We start from the raw sequence: 22,421 nt of genomic DNA on the forward strand, positions 1-22,421 counted from the left end.
TGGTGCACGTTCCTCAAACACTTAATTAATCTAAAGGATTCCTTGATGGTTCTTTAAATTTTAAAGTCATTGGATGGGTGTTTGCTTGCTGTGGCGGCTGGATTTGATTTCATGAAATAAGTTAATTGGCTTAATGAAATTCTATATTCTAATATCTCATTCTTAGTTTCTTGCGCTCCATGATGGTTTGTGAACTAAGAAATTGTTTTTTTTTTTTGTTGCCAAGAGTCTTCTCTATTATTTCCTTTCTTATCTTGGTCTTGTTTCCATTGATTTGTTTCCATTGATATCGAGATATTTCAATCAATTAAATAATTTGCCTACCTCTATTCTTGGGAAAGAATGCCCAAATTTTGTCATATCGGGTTTTACTGTCTATTGCAACAATATGCAGTCATGTACTCTCGAACAATTTGTGCCTACCATTCATTTTCTAGTCAATTGATAACGAGGTTGCAAATCAATTCATTTTCTAGTCAATTAGGTAGGCCCTGTGGGCCTTCTTGCTTTTCATACCACTCAAACTTGGCATGTTCTCATGATGGGTATATTACTAAATTACCAAAATCGCATCCCCAACAACCCTGTGGTAGTTTACTATTTTGACTTCGAATATCAATACCCTTTGCACGTTTTCATAGTGTTCTATGCGAATAGGTGTGCTTTCCTCTAAAATTGACGAGCTTGCATTCCTTTCTTTCCCTTCACTTGAACCACCAATACGTGCTTTGCAACCACCAAGCAAAATGAGATCAAACATTCAACTCCAGCCATCCCCAATCCAGAACAAAAGAGAAAAAAAAAAAAAAAAAAAAAAAAAATCAGTAAAAGAGCCCAAGCGCAAGCATAACTAAATAGATCGGCAAAACAGGGTGCTGTAAAAGCACTTAAGGAAAAGGAAAAAAACTTGCAGAGGAAGATTACTTGGGATCAACGAGGACAAGCTTGGGTCTGAGAGACTCTTACTTGGGAAAAATGAGCTGCCTCTCGTCGGTGGTGGTGAAGATGGCAGACGCACTGTGGGTGGGGTGAGAATGGGTTTGGGAAAAAAATCTCGTGGGGAGAACCGTTCCGGCGGGAGCTGATGGACGGGTTCGTCGGCGGTGGTGACGGTGGGGAGAGGAGTCGCGCCGGTTTCGGTGGGGGTTCACGGCGCCGGTTCCAGTGGAAGGAGAAAGGGTTTGGAGAAAATTTTTGGGGGAAAATAAAATGGTCATGGGAATGGGTCGCTGGATTTTTTATTTTTTTAAAAAAAAAAAAATTGGGGCAAATGTTGCACATGCGACGTCACTGGCGTGCACACTGTTTACATATGCCGGTGTGCCCAATATTATTACTCATTTAAATGACTAATTAGTAATTATATATTTACATTAAAACAAATAATAGTAACAAAAATAAGAGTAGTCATAGATACATAAATATTTAAATCGCAATATTAAAACAAATAATAATAAGGAGTCATTCTTTCAAGAAATCAACACAAATATTTAAATCACTATATTAAAACAAATAATAACAAAAATAAGAATAATCATCCATTCAATACAACTCTACATAAATATATTAATTACATATTTACGTTATAACAAATAATGGTAACAAAAATAAGAGTAGTCCTACATACAGAAATATTTAAATCGAAAAATTAAAAGAAATAATAATACCAAATTAAACAAGAGTAGTATTGCATTCAAGAAATAAACACAAATATTTAAATCACTATATTAAAACAAATAATAATAACGAAAATAAGAATAATCATGCATTCAATACAACTCTACATAAATATATAAATAAGTAATTAGTTACATATTTACATTAAAACAAATAATAGTAATAAAAATAAGAGTAGTCATGCATACACAAATATTTAAATTGAAATATTAAAACAAATAATAATAACAAAAATAAGAATAATCATGCATTCAATACAGCTGTACATAAATATATAAATAACTAATTACTAATGAAACATTTACATTAAAATAAATAATAATAACAAAAAAAAATAAAAAATTACCATATTGTTGTGATACAAAGAATGGATTTTGGGTACAAGAATCAAGATGCATCCAAGGAGGCTGTATGTCGATCAACTCGCTACATAGCGCCATATTTAGTCTAAAGAGCTTATTATCATGTAATCCGGCCATAGGGAGAATGAAGAATAGAGTACGTAGGTACAATAAGAAGTTGCAACATAGACAAACAAAGGATAAGTGATGCGTATTACAACAATTGGCAAAGCATTTGATTTAATCTACAAATCAGTTGTAAATTAATTAAAGATACATAAATTCTCTTAAACTTGCTACTCTTTTGCCTTCTAATAGTGCTTATAGGAAATTTACATACTACCTATAAAAATGGAGAGAACAAAAAGCCTGAGATAATTCTACGCACTGATTCAAATAGTTAAAGCAAACAAATTATAGATTACGTTACCTCATAATCTTGGTTCATCTGTACCTACATAAAGGACAAAAGGCCTACCAGGCTTTGAGGATCCACCTAGCATTATATTACAAATTCTTGAGACATAGATTTTTTAACTCAACTAAGTAGAAAATTAATTCTTCTAATCGGCAGTGTCTAATTCTCTCAGCCCAAGATATCCCCTCAGTGCAGCTGCTGCTTCTATATATATAGATGAGAGATGGTTTTGTTTTGTGTTAGGTTTTCTTAAATTTCAGAATTCTCCTTGCCCCCATCGACTTAGGTTTTTTTTTTTTTTTCCCTTCTTTTCTTTTATTTCTTTTACAATTCTCTTCTTTTGTTTCATGTCCACTTCTTTTCTTGCTTTATTTTCTCTTGGCTTCCACGTGACTTCTTCTTGTAATTGGCTAGGCTTGCTTGCTTTTATTTTGGCTTGGCTTGCTTTTTTGGTCTTCTAGCTTTGGTCTTTCTCTTGTCTTTTGGTTCTCTGGGTACATCTTCCAAGTAGAAGCACATGCCCTCTTTTGTTGTCTTTTTTATTTCCTTGTTTTTCCTACAAAAGGCAATAACTTGCATTATAATATTATTTTAAGCTCATATTTAATAATTAAACATTATTCTACAATTAAATATAAAATGCAATAATTGGTGTAAAATAAAGTATGATAAAACTTATTTTGATAGAAAAAATAGACACTTTTAAATAATTATCAACGTGTCCTAAAACTGAAAGATCAATCACTGTGGATTGTTTTCCAATTTGAAAAAATACCAAAATTCTGCTAAAGATGTGGGGTCATTTGGCATGGAGCTAGTGGATGCGTGAACGGAGAGATACGATGGAAGCATGGAAATGCTAATGAAAACCAATATGGGCCTTGGTTGCGTGCCGCTTCCCCTAAAAGGTGGCCTGAGATGCCCAAAGGATGGTTTTGGAGATGCCAGTAAAACTCGGGGCTCGGGTTCAGACACAGGAAGCGAAAGTTTTCGACGGTTACCAGACAGTAATAGATACCCATTAAGGAAAGATTCGTTGCGCGACAAGCATGGTGGTTGTGTTTGCCAAATGACTCAAAAAAAAGGTCTATATTATTCCTCTCAAAATCAACCCCAACATTTTTATTTTTACATCACATCAATCACTTTTTATTATTATTCAAATAAAAAAAAATCACAACAAAACAATTTTTTTTGTTTTTTTTTTTTTTCACTTTTTTTCATACAAAACACTTACTTTTTTTTCTCACATCAATCAAATCTACTACAGTTCCAGTCCACTTCATTTTTCAATCATTTGGCAAACGCACCCGGTATGTCTAGTAATTCAGCTGACACTCTTAATGACGTAACAGACGACTTTCCTTGTAGGAAGGATGATATATTGATGAGCGATATAGCTGAAGGGACGGAAAGGAATCCTCTCAATTTCAAATGAAATTGAGAGGAGCCATTTAGGCATAATGGTATGATTAAATTGTCCAAACTTTTAAAATTGAGGACAATTTTGTCTTAATTTTATCACATTTTTTGCCTAAATAGATTTTCTATTTCATTTGAAATAGATAGGATTCTATTCCTAAAGGGACATGCAGCAAGGATCATGGGGATTGTCTGGGGGTGAAAGAAGAATGTATCAAAAAAGGACCAAAACCATTTTTCATCCACCCAATGTTCCAGAGCACCAAAACCACTATCCTTTACCTCCCCAACACCATTTTCAACCAAAATCACAACTTTTACGTTCTAACTCAAAGATTCAACATTTCCTCCTTGTCTCTACATTTCCTTCAACAACTCACTTTCAACACAACTCATGCACTCAAACACTTCGCACACAACTACACAAGAGCCCACCAACTCCATTTCCTAACACTCTACATCCTGGTCTGCTCCCTTTATCTCAAAAGACTCAAACTTCTCCATGAAAGCCTTGGGCTTTGGCCATGAGAGAGCCATCTCTTCCATTTTTCAACCAATCCTCACTCACCATTTACACACCCACCCACCCACATAACACAACTCCGAAAAAATAACAACTCATGCACAAGAAATTACATAAGATTCATGAAATCAAGGAGAAAATGTCTAGTTTCTCACCCTTGAAGCTTAATCTTTACCTCTTGCTGGAAAGAGGTATTCTAAAATACCTCCCTTTTGTAGTTTGAATCCATCTGTTTGAGGGTTTCATCATAAATAAAATAATAATAATAAAATCTATAATGATCACATAATTATAATATTAAATTGCAATTTGTTTGAACTTTTTCTACCAATTTCCTTCAATTTGATCATTTCTGAAGTCCAGCAAGATTTTTATATTGAGATTTCTTCTAACCATTTGGCAAAGTGAAATATATATATATATATTAAAAAATGTGTTTGCATCTTAGATTTTCAGTAATACTTTTCAACTGCAAAAATTGTCACGTTAAAATAACGACTTAGATCTCTTCTTCTTTCTATCCCAAATAGGAGCAACCTTCCATAGAAATATGAAGAATAATAGGCATGACCCCAAGCAATATTTGAACCGCATATTGGAGAAGTTGTTTTAATAAGGTATTTTAAGAGTTCAGCTTTTAAACAGGTTTTGACCTCATGGCTACCAATAGCACTTTTATTTTTATTGAAATACCTGCTTCAATTTGAATTCTAAGTTTTCTTCCTAATCCTTGGACAACTTCACAAAAAGTCATGGCCTTATAGCTCTGTTAAATAGAAGCTAGCTGTTATGCAAAGACTCCCCCACTTTCAAACAAGTTCGTTAAGTTAGAAAGAAGAAAGAAAACAGATATTATCACCTAAGGAACAACCAAAAGCAACACAAACGATAGCTTCAAAATTGCAATACATGCCACTGCAGGCCATTTAAGAGGCAGACTACATTTCAGGTTTTTTCTTCTTATATGTAGCATTACATCTTCTTAATTCATCTTACTGATTAGTTCATTGATCTGATCCTCACGATTCCCAGTGTCCCCTCCTTGCTTGTATAGAGTTTTTGTTCCTTGCAATCCTCCTTCTGCCTTGTTGAGATTAAAGGGATATAAAAAATTAGCAACCTCCTTGAAATGTGGACCAACACTAGCGATCTCATGCACAATATCTTCTATGCATATAATGCCATACTTCCCCAATGCCTGCAAGCAAAAGACAGGCAAAACGAGCATTAAAAGCTATGGCCAAAAATGATGTTCAAAGCCATTCCAGTATTCAGCAAGGTACAACTTATACCTGTTCAATAATGTTATTGTCTGTCAGAGGAACCCGCTGATTGTCTATCTTTGCATAACCCTTCTTGAAAATCAGCTCCTTCACATTCTTTAGATTAGGGTATCTTCACAAACAAGCAAATCTCATTAGAACCAAAAAGCACGGTAAGTTATCATAATTATATTAGGGAAGTAATATATATATATATATCCCAAAAAATACTTCCGATTCAGCAATTTGGTATAGAGGAACAAAGAAGCAATGGACTCGTTAATGACATAAGTAACTCCCAATTTATGAACACAAAGTGCAACTAAGATCTGTTCAGATTATTCTCCATGAAGTAATAAAATCTCAAGCCTCCACTTTAGCTTTATCACTCCCTGTACCTCATTGTCTGACCACACATTATATTAAAATAACAAAAAATTTAACAGCTCTAGTATTATCTGATCTCTAAAAATTAAACTTGACAAGGTATCAAGCATCAATCAAACTGGAGAATGGTTTTGAGTTCAAATCCAAGGAAGCAAATCAACTTAAAGAGCATAATACTCGGATTGTCTGAGTTCGTTAGCATCCCTGGTCCAAGAAGGTGGACATAGAGAGAGCATAATGTCTATGTCTCAGTAGAAATTATAAATTAAACAATTTCAATGCCATTAGAAGGGATAATCAGAAATTACTTGGCTTTGATGCTGCCCGGAAAAAGGATAAGTTATTTTAGGATGTAGAGTATTACTGACTAATATGTGTACAAAATAGATGTAGCTAACACTTCTCTAAGTTTAAAAATAATAATTATGTTTTCTATATATTTATATCACTTCATAGAACAAATCATGAAATATAATGGAAGTACCCTCAAGATTATCTAAATTTTCTACTTTATCAAAAAAAATAAAAGAAAAAGAAGAAGAAAATTATACATTTTCCTATAGCTTATTTAGTATGGTTATATTTTTCTGCATATTGATAAGGGAAAAAAGAAGATTTTGTTTACCCTACCCATATGTAACATATGGCTCCACTTTTTGCAGCTTTTCTATTATCCCTTCATTTGCCTTCACAAATACACCGCTGAAGATTTTTCTCAATCTCAGGTTGTATAAGACCTTCCTAGTTTTTGGATGCATTTCTCTTTTCCTGGGAAATGGACGTAGCAGACATCAGCAATGAAAATATAAAGACATTAGAGGTAGAAGTACTGCAGAAAATCACCAAAAAACGTTGGTAACCCCACCCGTGTATGCGAATGATAAAAAGCAGCTTTGATTCTGTCATTTCTAATGCTGGTCTTTTCCTCTTTGTCCTCTGTTTCATTTTTACAAGGTCCAGTTCCTACATGAAAATGACAGATAAGATTATTCAACAGATTTTACTATGAACCGAATCGGAGTTTAACAGGCAAGTGACTATACCATAAAATTGCAGATATGGAAAGAACAGCCACCTCATGATACACTTAATATCAAGAAAATTAAATTTAAAATGCAACCCACGCATGACACCAAGATCCAAGCACCTATCAAAGGTACCAGCCTTGATAAACTCACCACCTAGATGAACATACATAGATCAGTGACTACTACATACTTCTCATAGACACCTCTCTCACCATAGAAGAGCCCATCACACCTACTAATAGGCCATTACCAAAAGGCACATCTAACAGATCAAACATGCTAGACAGTATCCGGCGAAAGCACCTATACAGTATCCAGACATGCTAGATAGCAAAATCACTTCATTATCCCTGAGGGCATAAACATCAAGACATTGAACGCTCCAACAGTCGAGACACATCACCATTTCCTGGTACCACAAAACTAATCGAACCCAGTCAAATTCCATTTTACATGGCCTCTGGTACTCCAAGTTTTCCTAACATTTTAGACCCTGAATATGGAAGGAATCATCATACACTCCACATTCTCATTTTCCACTTTTCTACAGAAAAACTGTTGCCTAACCCAAATCCTCGAACTTCAAACAAATAAAGGCTTCACTCCTTCAAACAAAAATTCCAAATTCCATCTCCCAACTTAATTCCAATCATATCAATCTCCTAAACATATCATCTGTATATAAATACCAGTTCCAACTGTCTCAAACCCCATCATGGATACACAATAATGGCCTATTTCTTTAGCAACCCAAAAAAAATTAAAATCATATTTACCAATTTCAACCGCAAACCAAGAAATCCCAAACCTTGTATCCATATTCTCCAATAATAGAAACTCTCACACGCACACAGATCAATAAATATTTCAAATAGATAGATATAGTTACCCTAGTGCGGAACTCTTTGATAAAGTCCTCAGGCATTCTGATGAAGTCATGCTTGGCTCTCTTCCTGATCAAAGCATTCCTCTCCTCGTACTGGGCTTTCCTCTTGAGCGCCCATTCTTCATTGCTCTTTCTTTTCTTCAGTATTATCTCCGGTATGTACGCCAACGGCTTCGAATCCTCTTCCGCCATAACAAAATAAAAAATCTGTAAACAAAACCCAGAAACGTGAACAAGTTAAGCTGATAGAACTATAAATCAACTAGTACATCCAGCTCAAAACCCATAATGAACTCCAAAAAATCAAATCAAGCAATTATTATTAACAAAAGCAATAGCAGTACAGAGAAAAGTAACAAAAAGACTGAAAACGTCATTTAAAAGAAGCAAAAAAGAAACGAAAAATTTCAAAACAAAAATCGCTAAACATTTGATATCCAAGAAGACGTAAAATAACTAATCTGCCAACAGAAGCAGATGCAAAATTATAACCACGACGCGACCCACGTGTAATAGAAACTATGAATATTCCGTATCTCTCAAAGACTAAAACTCCAGTACGGGAAGATACGAAAATCAAAACGATGAAATATACACCTTAAAATCACTTGAGAGAGAGAGAGAGAGAGAGAGGAGCATAGGGTTTTACCTTTGCTAGGGTTTTGGGTGGGTTGGGAGGCAGAGAGAAAAGCTTCTCCTGACCTCAGAGTCTGAGGCAGCGCGGGTAGAGTAACTGGGCGCTGGACAGATTACATGCCTATATTCTTTGTTAAACCCAGCCCAAATAGATAGCTTAATGGAAGTGTAGGCCCATTTTAGAATGGGCCTGAGTAATAGACTATGGCTACAAGCAGTCTCGAATCTCGCCTTTGATATTTTAATTTCAACAAGGCAGGCCCATATTAGTGAATATTAATAAGCAAGCGCAAGCGACGAAAAAGGCCCAAATGAGGAAAATAATGTAGTCAGAATGGCTACAACCAGTCTCGGCTGTGATGTAAATATGACAATAAGACAGGCCCAATATGAATATTAATCATGTAAAGGCTGAAAGTTGATGACCATTAGCAATATGATAATAATGTTCTTAAAGCTCAATTCCTCTGTGTAATTGCCCAATGATAATAACAAATAATTCTTTTTTCGAAATACTAGTGTATTTTTTTAGCAAGCTGTTTCCCAACAACAATAATTTTTAATAAATACTTTTCTTCGTGATCTTTCATTTTGTTAATTTGTTATTAAATATTTTTATCAATCGTACGTCTTTTTCTTTTTCTTTTTTAACAATCTTATGCTTAATTATGTCAATCCAGGTATTTATGTTTTCATTTAGAACTAAGACTTTTTTCATGCTCGTTAATAATAATAATAATAATCGTGCTTTGGATTAAATAAATTGCAACAAAAAATACTAGTATTATCTATGCTGGGGGTCACCTTCGAACCAAGGCAACCTTATAGGACTCAAAACTTAAGCGCTCCAATATTATTCTTGATCAGTTCATGATATTTATGTTATGATTTGTCTATTTCTCAAAAAAAAAAAAAAAAAAAAAACTTATTTATTTATTTTTTAAGAAATACATTCTAATTTCATTGATAATAATCACAAGCATAAAGCTCATACATCGCAAGAGCACAAAGCCCTGAAAATGCAAATTATAGCCGAAGCTATAAGGATACAACATCACCTAAAACCTCCGCTAACCTATGATTAGTTTTCAGTTGAAATAACAGATCTGTATAAAACAGATGCAATCCAATGCATAGGTAGTGCAAATTCTTCCTCGACCCAAAAGCCAGGATGAAGTTCACGTCTACAACTCGAAGGTTTGGACTAGAATTCACATCCACGACCTCAAAGATCTGGACCAAAGATCAGTTCACTTCCAAGCAGGCAGATCGAGTGGCCAAGCCTTATTACAAAATAGAAGCAAGAAAACCGAAATAAAACGTGGGCAAACCAGGGCCTTATTACAAGTAAATAACAGGAATGAAATGCATACAGAGAAAAAACATGAACAAAGACAATACAAGGAAAATAAAACAAACGGGAACAGGCACACGCAGCGTGGATGTCGATTGTGCACTCGTTTTAAACAGACACTGGAAGGGAACGATGGAAGCTCAACATGGTGGGGATGCGAAAAAAACCCAAAACAGTGGACGGAGGGTGGCGAAACCGGTCGCCAGCAAGTCGAAAAACCATTGCAACAGGGGACGTTGAAACTCATCGCTGGAGGGGCACGAGGAAAGACCCAGCATCGGACGGTGGGTGACAGAGCAGGCGGAGGAGATCGGCAGCGAACACAAAACAAAACTGGGGGGGGTTTGAAAGAAACCCCCAAAATCAGTATCCACACTGAGTAATACACAAGCAAGGCTATAAGAACATCACACAAAAAACATAGCAAAAAAACAAAAAGGAAAGGAGCAGAAAACAACCCGAGAGCCCCGCCAAGGACAAAAGCGGAACAAAGAGGAAGGGGCAGCAGAGAAAGGGTAGGGAGGAGGCAACCTGGGCCAGGGACATCAAGTAACTACTGGCACCCGATGCAAGGGCAGGCGAGGGGGAGGAGGGAGGCAACAAACGGCCATCCCTCCTCCCCTCACCATTGGGGAGGGGGCTTACCTGAGGTTGCGGTGCTAGAAAGAAAGTGAGAAAACCTTAAGGCCGTCTAGGAGAGAAAAACTAAAGCCATTAAGACCTCCTTTTGATAATTGCTTTATACAATTATGTCACATGAAGTAGGTTGAATTATCCTTACAGAAATTGGTCAAAATGGGACCTCTCTCTCTCTCTCTCCACATAGTAATATATCATTAAATCAATTTAAAAATGATATTTCTTAAGTCTTAAATCACCCCATTTCAAAAATAAAAAAGTCTAAAATCAACACTTATTCAAAAATTTAATTTATAGTCATGCAATTATTTTTACGTGCAAACTCAAGCTCTCCATAAATAAGTCAAATTCAACATTAGAATATTTAATTAAAAATAAATATAAATTACAAAATCAAGATTAAAACTTTGTACTATTGTTTAGTCATCATATTAAACCACTATTTGTTTTAAAAACTTAAATTAATAAAAAAAAAAAATAGGACAAAATTTTTCTTCTAACTAATCTCGAGAAAATATCATCCAACCCATTTAAAATAGTGCAAAGTGTTCATAAATATTTAAAACGCATATTAAATTCTTAAAGTCATTAATTGTAGTTTACTAACTTAGACTAACATTTTAAACGTTTATAGACATTTAACACTATTTTAAATGGGTTTGAGGATATTTCTTCTGAACTGGTTTAGAGAAAATTTATTTATATTAAACGGTCTCAACCTACAACCTAGAGTAGAGCGTGATCTCATGTAAATTACTCGTTACTTTGACTGCCAGAAATTGAGCTTAATTTTCATCCTTAATATCTTCCCAGCAATTGGTACACACAGGACTAGTCCATGGTAACCATGATTTACAGCCTTAATTTATATATATATATAAGCAGCAACACACCCAAGGTCATAATTATAACAATATTGTAGAAAGAAAATAGAGCAAGAAAACATGAAAATTCATATTGAAAGCCAAAAAAGAAAAATTACTTCTATACCAATCCCCCCGCAATTTAAAAAGTAACCCAAAAAAAAAAAAAAAAAAAAAAAAAAAAAAAAAAAACCCAGTAAACCAATATTAATTCATATTAATTACATTCCACGACAGGCTTTTGTGCCAAAGGAATATCACCACCACCATTATCACGACCGCCACCGCCGAGCACACTCTCCGGCAATTTCCTCTTGGGCTTAGCTTCTTGCAGCATCAACACAACATCCCTCATGGAGGGTCGGTCGGCCGGATTCCGGCTAGTGCAAAGCAATGCAATTCTAAGCATTTGCATCATTTCCTCCCGGACCGGTGAACATGATGCTCCGGCATTCTTGTCCAGGATGTCATTGATCCCATCCCTAATCTTTATCTTCGACCTTACCCAATCCACAATGCTATTCCCGTCGCCAAACTCAGAATCTACCGATCTTTTCCCGCTCAAAACCTCCATTAACACCACCCCATAGCTATAAATATCACTCTTCTCATCAACTTGTAGGGTATAAGCATATTCTGCAAGAAAAAAAAAAACAAAACAAACAAATACGGCCTTGATAAGTACTACTTCAATCCAAATGCATGCGTGATATTTTTGTTTTCGATAAAAAAAAGTCAAAAACACACTGATGAGAGTCAATATTGGACAAATCTCCAAGTGGGTCCAGCTCATTACAGGTAAATCTTCCAAAAACGACTTCTGAAAAAGGAAAAGCAAAAAATAAAGAGAAAAAGAAAAGAGGGTAGCTTCACGCGCGATAGTGCGCTATGAAACAGTTTTGAGAAAAATCCCGGCGCCTAAAGAAGAAAAGACCACCGCTATTGCGCGCCACGTCCGCCGTGGCTCAAATAGCTTGAAATTGCGTTCACAGTGCGCACACAAGCCAGACAAATTAAAATTAGGGTTATGATTAGCCTTGATCATGTGGGTGCATTACCATATTAAAGAAAAGAAAAAGGCTGATTAAATTATTGATTAAATCAAAAAATCAAATAGTACGATCAAAATAGTTGAAAACGCCACTTCTCTTGTCTTTTTCTATTAATTTAACTAATTAATTACTGTGCTTTTCAATTGTAGAGTGAACTTATCTTTAGACTTTAGCTAACACTTTATTTATTTATTTATTTATTTTTGAATCAACTAATACTTTAATATCGAATCCTATGAGTTAGACAATCTGACAAGCTACTGTAGTGCAACTCAACTTACCCACATTTCGTCACCCAACAAAAGGAACTAAACAAACATTCCAAAAACTAACCCAACATGAAACACATCACAATTATCGTGCGCCAAAAGTCAACACCCCCAGCGCACAATAGCAGGCCCAACAAAAAAGAACGGCTAATTAAGGCAAAAAACAAAACGCACCTGGCGCAATATAGCCGTATGACCCAGCGATGACCGACATTGACTCATCGCTCTGGATCAACTTTGCCACGCCGAAATCTGCCACCCTGGCCTCCATCTCACCGTCCAACAAAATATTGCTTGGCTTGAGATCGCGGTGCACGATCACCGGCTCACAGTCGTGGTGGAGGTAGCAAATCCCCTGAGCCACCCCTAGTGCAATCTTGTACCTGGTAACCCAGTCAGCCACCAAATTATTGCCCTTGTTTTTCCCATGCAATAGATCGTCCAAATTTCCATTTGGCATGTATTCGTAAAGCAGCATGGTGCACTCCCTGTTGCTGCAGCACCCTAACAATCTCACTATATTCCTGTGCCTCACGTTTCCCAGCACTTCCACCTCAGCCAACACCCCTCTTCTCCTACGTGCTGTCTCCTTGTGCTTGCCCCAGAGCTTCTTCACAGCTATGACATCACCATCTGGCATCTCCGCCTTGTAAACTGTTCCCGTGGACCCCATCCCCAGAATCTTATCCGTCGTGGACAAACACTCGATGACGTCGTCCGCCGTGAAGTGTAACCGCTGGAAGGCGGTCAATCTCCACGGTCCAATCTCGCGGTCTTCGCTGAATCGACGGCTGTAGTTGGAGTGGAAACAGCGGGTCCCAGCGGCCAGAACGAACAGGCCAATCCCAAAGGCCAGCGCGATTATCCAAACGATAGCCCCAGCCGTCCGCTTGGGCTGCTCCTTGTGAACCTCGTTCTCACCTACTCCCAACGTGTCAGCCGCACAGGGCTTTGCCAAAACCCCACCACACAGACCCTCATTCCCCGAAAACGACGACGGATGGAGGCTCGAGAAGATCGTGCCGGACGAGGGGATCGGTCCGGTTAGCAAATTGTAGGAGACGTTGAAGCTCTCCAGTGTGGAACAGTTACCGAAGTTGGAGGGGATCGTGCCCGTCAAAAAATTACGCGAAAGATCGACGGCGGTGATTGAGGGAAGCGTGGAGATCTCCCAGGGGATTATACCGGTCAGTGAATTGCGGCTCAGGTTCAGAGTCAGAAGCCTCTCGCAGTGGCCGATATCCCAAGGAATGGAACCATTGAGAGAGTTGCCTTGGAGCTCGATCTGGTAGAGACTTCGGCACCCAACGAAGTCTGGGATTTTGCCGATGAGCTTGGCGGAACTGGCGGAGAAGATCTGCATGTAGGTGGCGTTCCAGAGATTGTCGGGCAAAACGGAGTCGAATTGATTCTGGGAGATGTTGAGGTACTCCAGATTGATGGCATTGCCGAAATCTTCGGGAATGGGGCCCGAGAAGTAGTTGGCGCTCAGGTCGACGTAGGTGAGGTTCGGCAAGGATCCAAAACCATACGGGATGGAGCCGTTGAGCTGGTTGTTATGGATCCGAAACCGAGCCAAGGAGGTGCAGTTGGTCAGCGATGTCGGCAGCTGATCGACCAGGCGGTTGGAGAAGAGAAGGAGCTTGAAGAGCTTGTTTCCGAGGCAGAGATTTTGTGGGATCGGACCCGTGAGCGAGTTCGACGACACGTCCAGATGCTGTAACTTGCCGTTGGAGCCCAGCTTTTGAGGGACACTTCCGTTTAGCGAGTTTTTCCACAGGAGTAACGTGTCAAGTTCCGGTAACTCGCCGATACCTTCCGGTATCTCGCCGCTTAGCTGGTTGTTCAATAGGCTGATCCTGGTGAGTCCCTCCAAGGTGGCAATTTCTTTAGGAATCGTCCCTGATAGCTGGTTTTCGGAAAGGTCTAAAGACTTTAGAGCTTTCAAATTCACGAAACTCGCCGGTATTTCGCCCGAAATCGACGTCTTGAATATCAGCAACTCCTCAAGCATCGTCAGGTTCCCGAATTCAGGTGCAAGAGTGCCAGAGACATTGGTATTGGAAATGTCCAAGTACCTGAGATTAGATAACAACGTTAATTCCACGGGCACCCCACCTTCGAGCGCGTTGTAGCCGATTTCCATGCGCTCGAGCTGCCTCAAAAAGCCCAATTGCGGTGGTATCGGACCTTGCAAGTACAAATTACCAGCCAGGTCCAGAAACTTTAGCCTAGGAAAATCGCCATAGCTCGGTGGTATAGTACCACCGAAGTAGCTTCCTCCGAGATTGAGCTGCTCGAGGAACCGGAGATGGACGAGGTCTTTCGGGAGTGGACCGGTGAAGCTGTTGCTGTAAGCGTTGAAAAAGCGCAAGAACTTAAGCTTTGAAATCCCAGGTGGGAAAGTTGAGTTGAAGTTGTTATGGCTGATATCGAGGGCCCTAAGCTCAGCCAGCTCGAAAATGGCAGTTTGGAAAGGCCCATCGAAGTTGTTGCCGCTCAAGTTCAAGTGGGTCAACCGCGACAGGTACCGGATTTCGGACGGAATTGCACCGGAGAGATTGCGGCGAGAGAGGTCGAGGGCGGCGATTTGTGCGGTTTTAGGGTGGCATTTGACGCCCGACCAGGAACACCAAACCGGGTCGATTTGGGGAATGGGCTTAGAGAAAGCAGGGGTCGGATCCCAGTCATGGAAGGTGGAGAGAGGATCTTTGAGAGCGGATTTGAGAGCGAGAAGAGAGAGTAGCTGAGGAGGGACTGCTGTGGGAGCAGAGAAAACTGGACAGGTGAAGGAGATAAGAAAAAGAAAAAGAAGTTTCATCGTTTTGGTGTATGGGTTGAGATTGGGGTTGGGTTTGAGAGCAGCAGGGTAAATTTAAGGGAAGGGAGGTTTTGATGAGGGAGAGAGCTTCTTTTTTGGAGTGCTGGGCGCAGAGGATGTTTCATGATGATGATTGTTTTGGTTGGTTCAGTGGGTTGTGTTGGTGGGCATACGGAAAACAAAACCAAAAAAGAGAGAGAGAAAGAAAGAGAACTACTGCTACTGCTGCTAGTACAGTATGAGTGGGAACTGTTTTTGCTCCTTCTCGCTACATCATCCCTCCACTTTGCTCTCTTTCTCTCTCTCTCTCACCGCCTGATCAGTATTCTACCTTTGTCTGATGTCGATATACTTTTGGTTTTCTTGGGAATTCTTTTTCCTTTTCTTTTTCTTCTACTTTTCATCATTCCTTGTTTCCTTTATCTTTGGCCACCAAACTGATAAATATGCGTAACAGTGGCGATGTTTCTCACAGGATCCAAGAAAAGTCAATTCATTTTCCCACCGTATTCCCCCCATCCTCTCTTCTTCTTTAAATACTGTTTTCTTCTTTTATTTTCTTTATTTCTTTTTCTTCTTTAAACATTAATTACTTGATTGGACCACCTTCTTAATTTTGGCATTATCACTGCTGCGATGAAACGAATCAGTGTTTTTGTGTTTTTGGTTTTCATAATCATTAACAAGGTCATAATGGGATCATTTGGGATTTTTTTTTTTTTTTTGAAATCCACTTAATTGTTTTTTATTTTATTTTAATGACATGGTGGACTTTCAAGTTTCAACCCTATTCTATTAATAATTTGAGAAATACTATTTTTTCCATCTTTTATTCTTTTTTTTTTTTATGAGTTCTACCCACGATTTTTTCCTTTTTTTTTTTCTTTTTTTTTTTTTTAATTTATGTGAAAAAAGTAAATTTAAAAAAAAATGAAAAAAATAAGAATATTTGGTATAAAAAAAATGAAAAAAATTTTATTTTATAGTAATTTTTTTATTTGAATTGTAATAAAAAATTATTAATGTGGTGTAAAAAGTATGAGAATGTTAAAAAAATAAAAAAGTTGGATAAATAGTATTGTGCCGAAATCATACCAAAACCGTTTATTAAACGGACCCATAGATGGGTGAATAGTTGTAACATTTCTAATGCAAGATTTAATTTATTTACACTCACGCCTATATATTTAATAAATTGTAACAAATATAAGAATCATTTACCATATTTGAAATTGTGGAGATAGATACATATATCGGAGAGCCTTTTAGAATATCATAATATAATATGTTAAAACAATATTAAAGTAAAAAAAAAATTGAAAAGTTGAGTTTTGGCTTAATAATATTATTTAATTATATTACTTGCACTTGGAACATATATCTATCCTAGCCCCTAGATTAGCCTTACCCTTTTAACACTTACACATGTATACTCAATAATAGGTTAATTCTTACAAAAAAAAAAAATAATAATAATAGGTTAATAAAAAACGTGACTTAATAATTTCATAAAGTCATCATAAATTGAAACTAACAATAAGAAAACACAAGTTTAAATGTAAATAGGGCTCCTATATAAATATATAACTACACAATTTTCTGCAGTATAATGCATGGTATCATTTTAGTTCATTGATATCAATTGATTTTAATCTTTATACATGGTGTATATCTTTGATTATGGTGACCAATTAACCATAAGAAAATATCACTCAGAAGTAACAACTATTGTAAACATGTGAGGGAGATAAACAATTAGGGAATTTTATATCATTAGTATATTAATATGCATATTTGGACACCATTCTAACCATACCAGTAGTCATAATACCGTTAGTATAAAATAAAATAAAAACCTTTTCATTATCCCATACCTCCTATTTTTGGAAAAAGAAGATATATATATATATATATTGTTGGGATATAATGTCGATCGTTGCGATTGCTCTAAAAGCAGACTTGCTCGAGGTGATATCGAAGTCTATAAAAGACTTAAGTTTGTCATTCTTTGTCACTGCTTTAAAAACAAGCCCGTTGGGTGCGATGTTAATGTTCATAAAAAACTTGAGTTTGTCTTTTTAATACCAATTGATTTGAAGTAAAATGTCCGACACTACTCAATTTTAATAGTGAATCTATATATATATATATATATATAAAAGATTACTAGTCTCTCCTATTAAAGGCCTTATTGAATATTACTTGTATTAAGTACATGAGTTACTTCTATTTAGAATTTAGTAATTGCATAAGTAATTTTTGGATGGATTTGCAATTTTTGTTCAAGGGTTTCATTTTTTTTTTTCCCCTCAAACGAACTACAAAAGGGAATATGATAGAACTGGGGCCATCGAAGATCAAAGATTCCTATTTTTCAAAAAAAAAAAAAAAAAAAGAGGAAACAAGGAAACAAAAATGGACACTCTCTATGAGTGGCTGTCACAAAATGTGTCAAGCAGCCGTGTCAGTGTATGATTGTGCTTCTTGGAATGAGTAGCCTTCATTCTTCAGCGTGTTGGCGCGGATGTTTGAAATTCAAGAAAATCCTGAATTCTTGTTATTAAAAAAATATATATATACACTAAAGTCTCGAATTAATATAATATAAAATACCGAATATACCAAGCTGTCTTGCTTTTTTTGCTCCCGAGTTTGACTTGAGTAAAGCTTTAGCATTATGGAGATGTACTTTCGTATCATTAGTGTTACTAAAGTATATCTTAAGACAAGAATAAAGCTTCAAACATAATCATCCTAACTCATTTTAATATTCACTTATATCTTCGTTTTAACACGCTATCTTCCATCCCACATCTTTTCTCTATATATTATTCATGTCTTTACTACTATTACCAAATATTATGTGTATCATAATCAACTATTTCACTATATTAACGTGACCATATCAATTTAATTTTAGATTAGTTATTATTATATTATAAATATTTAGAGATAGAATGTGATAGCCACATTATATAAATGTTTATTTTTTTGAAGTCCTAGTGTTTAATTTATAAATATAAATTATAAATAAATTAAAATTAAAAAATGAATTTTTTATTAAATGAAAATAAAAAGAATTGGAATTACTCTAAACAAAAACGAATGGATCTTGTAGGATTTCCAATAAATTTTTCATTTTCTTTCTCAAGTTTTTAATAAATTTATTATATATATAATTACTGCTATTATCCGATTTTGTCGGTGGAAGTCCTGGTTTTCAATGGTTTTTTTTTTTTTTTTTTTTAATTTAATTTTTGGGCAAACGTGGAATTCAGATTTTGTTATCGGGAAGACAAAAACAATTCGAGACCGTCACAGTCTGAGGGTCCCTGAGAAGCACCTAGAAACAAAACAATACGAAGAGGAGAGGAATTATACATTTATATCCACCCACAAACAAACAAACAACACTGAGAGTGACTGTTTCGTGGTTACAAAATTCATCTTCTCTAGTCTCTACTGAAGTATATCTTTCATAACTGACCACTGTGTACCTTAAATTACTACGATTAAAAAAAAAAAAAAAAAAAAAAAAAAACAGAATTAATATGTCTTTTTGTCTTAGAATGAAGAGTCTACGTCCGTCTAGTCGCCTTCTGTGCATTTATGGGAATCCTACGTGTTAATTCCTTAATTATTATTATTATTTTTCTGAGATTTTAATTTAGAGCAATTTGGTCCATTTAATATTCACCAATAAAATAAGTCTCCAGTCGGTTGATGTAATGTTTTAATCCTAAATAATGTAAAGTGCATGCAATAATTGTACGTATATGTTCAGAAGCCACAGCAGTCCTCTGTCGATGCCATGTTTTACTCCTAAACTGAAAAATGATCAGCACCGCTGAATTCTCCTATACTAAATTTATTGTTTTCATCTCTTGCCATAAAAACTAGATAAGAACTAATATTCAACTCAACTATATATAGGAAAAATACATGCTAGTGGGTCCATTTAAAAAAAGAAAAAGAAATGGGTAGATCGGAAGTAGGATAGAGGACATTACTTTTCAATCAACGCTATGAAACCATTAGGTCATGACTTCTTTCTGAGCATGAAGTAGCATTTCATAGCTAGCCTTGAGTATAAAGTCAAATCCAATATTTTGAAGGATTTTTACTCTGGAATGTTAATGGCAACATACATCCTGTTTGGTAATTTTTTTTTTTCTCTCATTTTTTTTTTTTCTTACAAAAAATTCAGAAAGTTTTTCTTTTTTATTTTCTTCTCTCAAAACTCTTTATGAAAAAACACGCTCAACAAATATGATAGAGCTCGAAGCTTGTGACAACAAATGCTGTAAATTGTTGGCAATAGCTTGAAGCTTCTATCATGGAACAAGATCTCTTTAGAGAGATTATGAGACTATAAATAAGATATATATCTCATTAATAAAAATAATATATATATATATATATATATATATATATATATATATAAGAGGTGGCTGTCTAGGGTGGCCGAAGCCATCCCATGACCCTTAAGAGTGGCTGAACCACCCCCAAAGGCCAAATTTAATTATAAAAATAAAAATTGTTTGGCCGAAGCCACCCCGAACAGTCGGTATAGGGTGGCCGAAGCCACCTAGGCTCCAAGGTGGTGATCCGGCCACCCCAAGGCCAAATGAATAAAAATAAAAAAATAAAAAAATAAAAAAAAATTTGTTTGGCTCTTGGGGATGGCTGGCCATTGGGGGTGGCTTCCCAGCTAAAATGGGGTGGTCCGACCACCCCCTATGGTCAAAATGGGATGGTCAACTACCATTTTTTTATTATTATTTTATTTAATATAAAATAATATTTTATTATTATTTTTTGTTAATGAGACATGTATTTTTCTTTAAAATTTTTAAGAAAAAATCTTAACCATAAACTAGATATTTTTCGATCCATTATAAATTGAAGAGGATACTATTCCTTCGATCATATAAATCACAATAACATCTCATTAATTGTCTCTGAGAAGATCTTTTCCTGCACTTTTGAGCTCTACTTAACCATAAGCTCAGTCTTTTTATTTTTATTTTTATTTTATATGAATAAGGCATTAATTAATTATTTTTCATACCACGTAAATCTTTATTACAAGTCAGTGTACCATAATACGACACGTACATTAGAGGGCTCAACTCTCCATGATTAAAAAAAAAAAAAAACACTTGGGGAAGTTTTATTTGGATTCGCGATGGAGATTGGGGAGGAAGAGGACAGATCAGCCTTATAGGTGGGGGCCCAGCAGGCGTGGGAGGCCCGTATCAAGGGAGTGCAACGGTGGGGCCACAGTCATTTTGTCTCACCCGTACCCATCCCGCCATCCGCTTGTGTAGTGTATGGTGTTACTGGTGTAGCAGCAAAGGCAAAAGCTAATTAATTTCAAAAGAATAAAATACAAGTATTTCTGGGTGGGCACGTGCCTGGTCACGCACTCATGCTGGGCTCGCGTGACGGGCGTGACCCTACCACCCCCACTCCTTCGCATTTTCCATCATGCTCCAACCCCACGCTGACGCGTTTTATTTATTGTCTCAATTTTCGCCTTAAAACGGTTGCTCCCTATCACCTTTTCCATGACGGTTTGGTCCCCAATCTTTTGGCTCCAAAGACAACTATGTCCCCTCTTTTCTTATTTTTACCAAAGAAAAAAAAAACAAGGATGCAATCTACGGGGAGCCTTTCTAAAGCTAATTGCACTTTTTGTTGTGTGTTGCAAATCTCGATCGCTCCTGGATAATTCAGCATATCATATTAAATAAATTCTTGCAATATTTTCTGATTCTCAATCATTCTTTTTTGTTTGTTGTTCTTTGATGAGTTGATATGGATAAGTAAGCATTATTATCTTCCAATAACCCACCACTTAATGGGTCTAGCCCTCAAGACAACCGTTGGATCACTTTTTGTTGCTTACATTAATTTAAGGGAACTTCATAAAACTCTTATGAACTTTCAAGCGTTTCAAAAGTACTTTTTAAAGTTCAAAAACTTTCGGTTAAAAGTATCGAACTTTCAATTTATTTCAATTACCTCTATTCCGTTAGAATGTTTCGTTAAATCTTGTTAAAATTTCTAAAATACCCATTTTTTTATTAGAAAAAAAAAATAAAAGTAAAAATTGTAAAGATTTGGCCGTTAATTTTTTTTAATATAAAAACATCTTTGCAATTTTTGTTTTTTTGTTTTTAATATAAAAAATAGGGGTATTTGAGAATTTTGACAAAATTAATAGAAAGTCATAACGGAAATGAGTAATTGAAAGTTCAATACCCTTAATTTAGAGTTTTAAAACATTGAGGGAGGTTATGTGATTGCGAGTAAAAGTTCATAAATGTTTTGTGAAGTTTCTCTTTAATTTATTTGACAATAAACACCAAATCCTATGCCAAAGGCATTAGGCTGATTTTTTTTTTTTTTTTTTTTTTGGTCGAGGAAAATGTGTACATATCATTCTATTCCTTATAAATGACCAAAGAGTCACGTATTTGCTTGATTAAAATTCATTTTAACAATTCCTCCCCATCATTTTTTTTAATCATTTATTTTAACAAAGAGTCACGTATTTGCTTGATAAATGTTCTAGATTCACAATTTTTTTTTTTTCCAAAGTCTGCATCTACAGTAATATTAATTCACCACAACTATAAAGTACATGTTAAAGTTAATTGTCTAAATTCACTTAAATAATAATCGGATTTAAATTACCATTATTGACTTCATATATATAGTTGTCAAGGCTCGAGAATGTGTAAGCTGTCACCAAGCACTTGCTCACCATTGATGCTTCAATTGGTGAAGCTCAAAGTTGCTCAATTCAACTCCCTTATATATATCTTAGAAGATGAT

General features: G+C 36.0%; 2 protein-coding genes across 2 annotated transcripts; both read right to left on the minus strand.

The window, feature by feature from the left end:
• Nucleotides 1-5,259: 5,259 nt before the first annotated feature.
• Nucleotides 5,260-8,676, minus strand: LOC132181113 (large ribosomal subunit protein uL30z). Its single transcript, XM_059594182.1, has 6 exons — nt 8,594-8,676; nt 7,948-8,151; nt 6,896-6,993; nt 6,661-6,798; nt 5,674-5,776; nt 5,260-5,579 (listed from the first exon to the last, which is right to left on the minus strand). The coding sequence occupies exons 2-6, from the start codon at nt 8,134-8,136 to the stop codon at nt 5,364-5,366; spliced, it is 744 nt and encodes a 247-aa protein (XP_059450165.1). The 5' UTR covers nt 8,137-8,151; nt 8,594-8,676; the 3' UTR covers nt 5,260-5,363.
• A 2,739-nt stretch (nt 8,677-11,415) lies between these two features.
• On the minus strand, nt 11,416-16,067 carry PXY (Leucine-rich repeat protein kinase family protein). The gene is made up of 2 exons (XM_059593751.2): nt 12,932-16,067; nt 11,416-12,072 (listed from the first exon to the last, which is right to left on the minus strand). Exons 1-2 carry the CDS (start codon nt 15,576-15,578, stop codon nt 11,654-11,656), a joined length of 3,066 nt encoding a protein of 1,021 aa, XP_059449734.2. The 5' UTR covers nt 15,579-16,067; the 3' UTR covers nt 11,416-11,653.
• Between the last annotated feature and the right edge of the window lie 6,354 nt (nt 16,068-22,421).

The sequence above is a fragment of the Corylus avellana genome, chromosome 5 (genome assembly GCF_965113065.1).
Source record: "Corylus avellana chromosome 5, dhCorAvel1.hap1.2, whole genome shotgun sequence".
In the NCBI taxonomy this organism is placed as follows: Eukaryota; Viridiplantae; Streptophyta; class Magnoliopsida; order Fagales; family Betulaceae; genus Corylus; species Corylus avellana.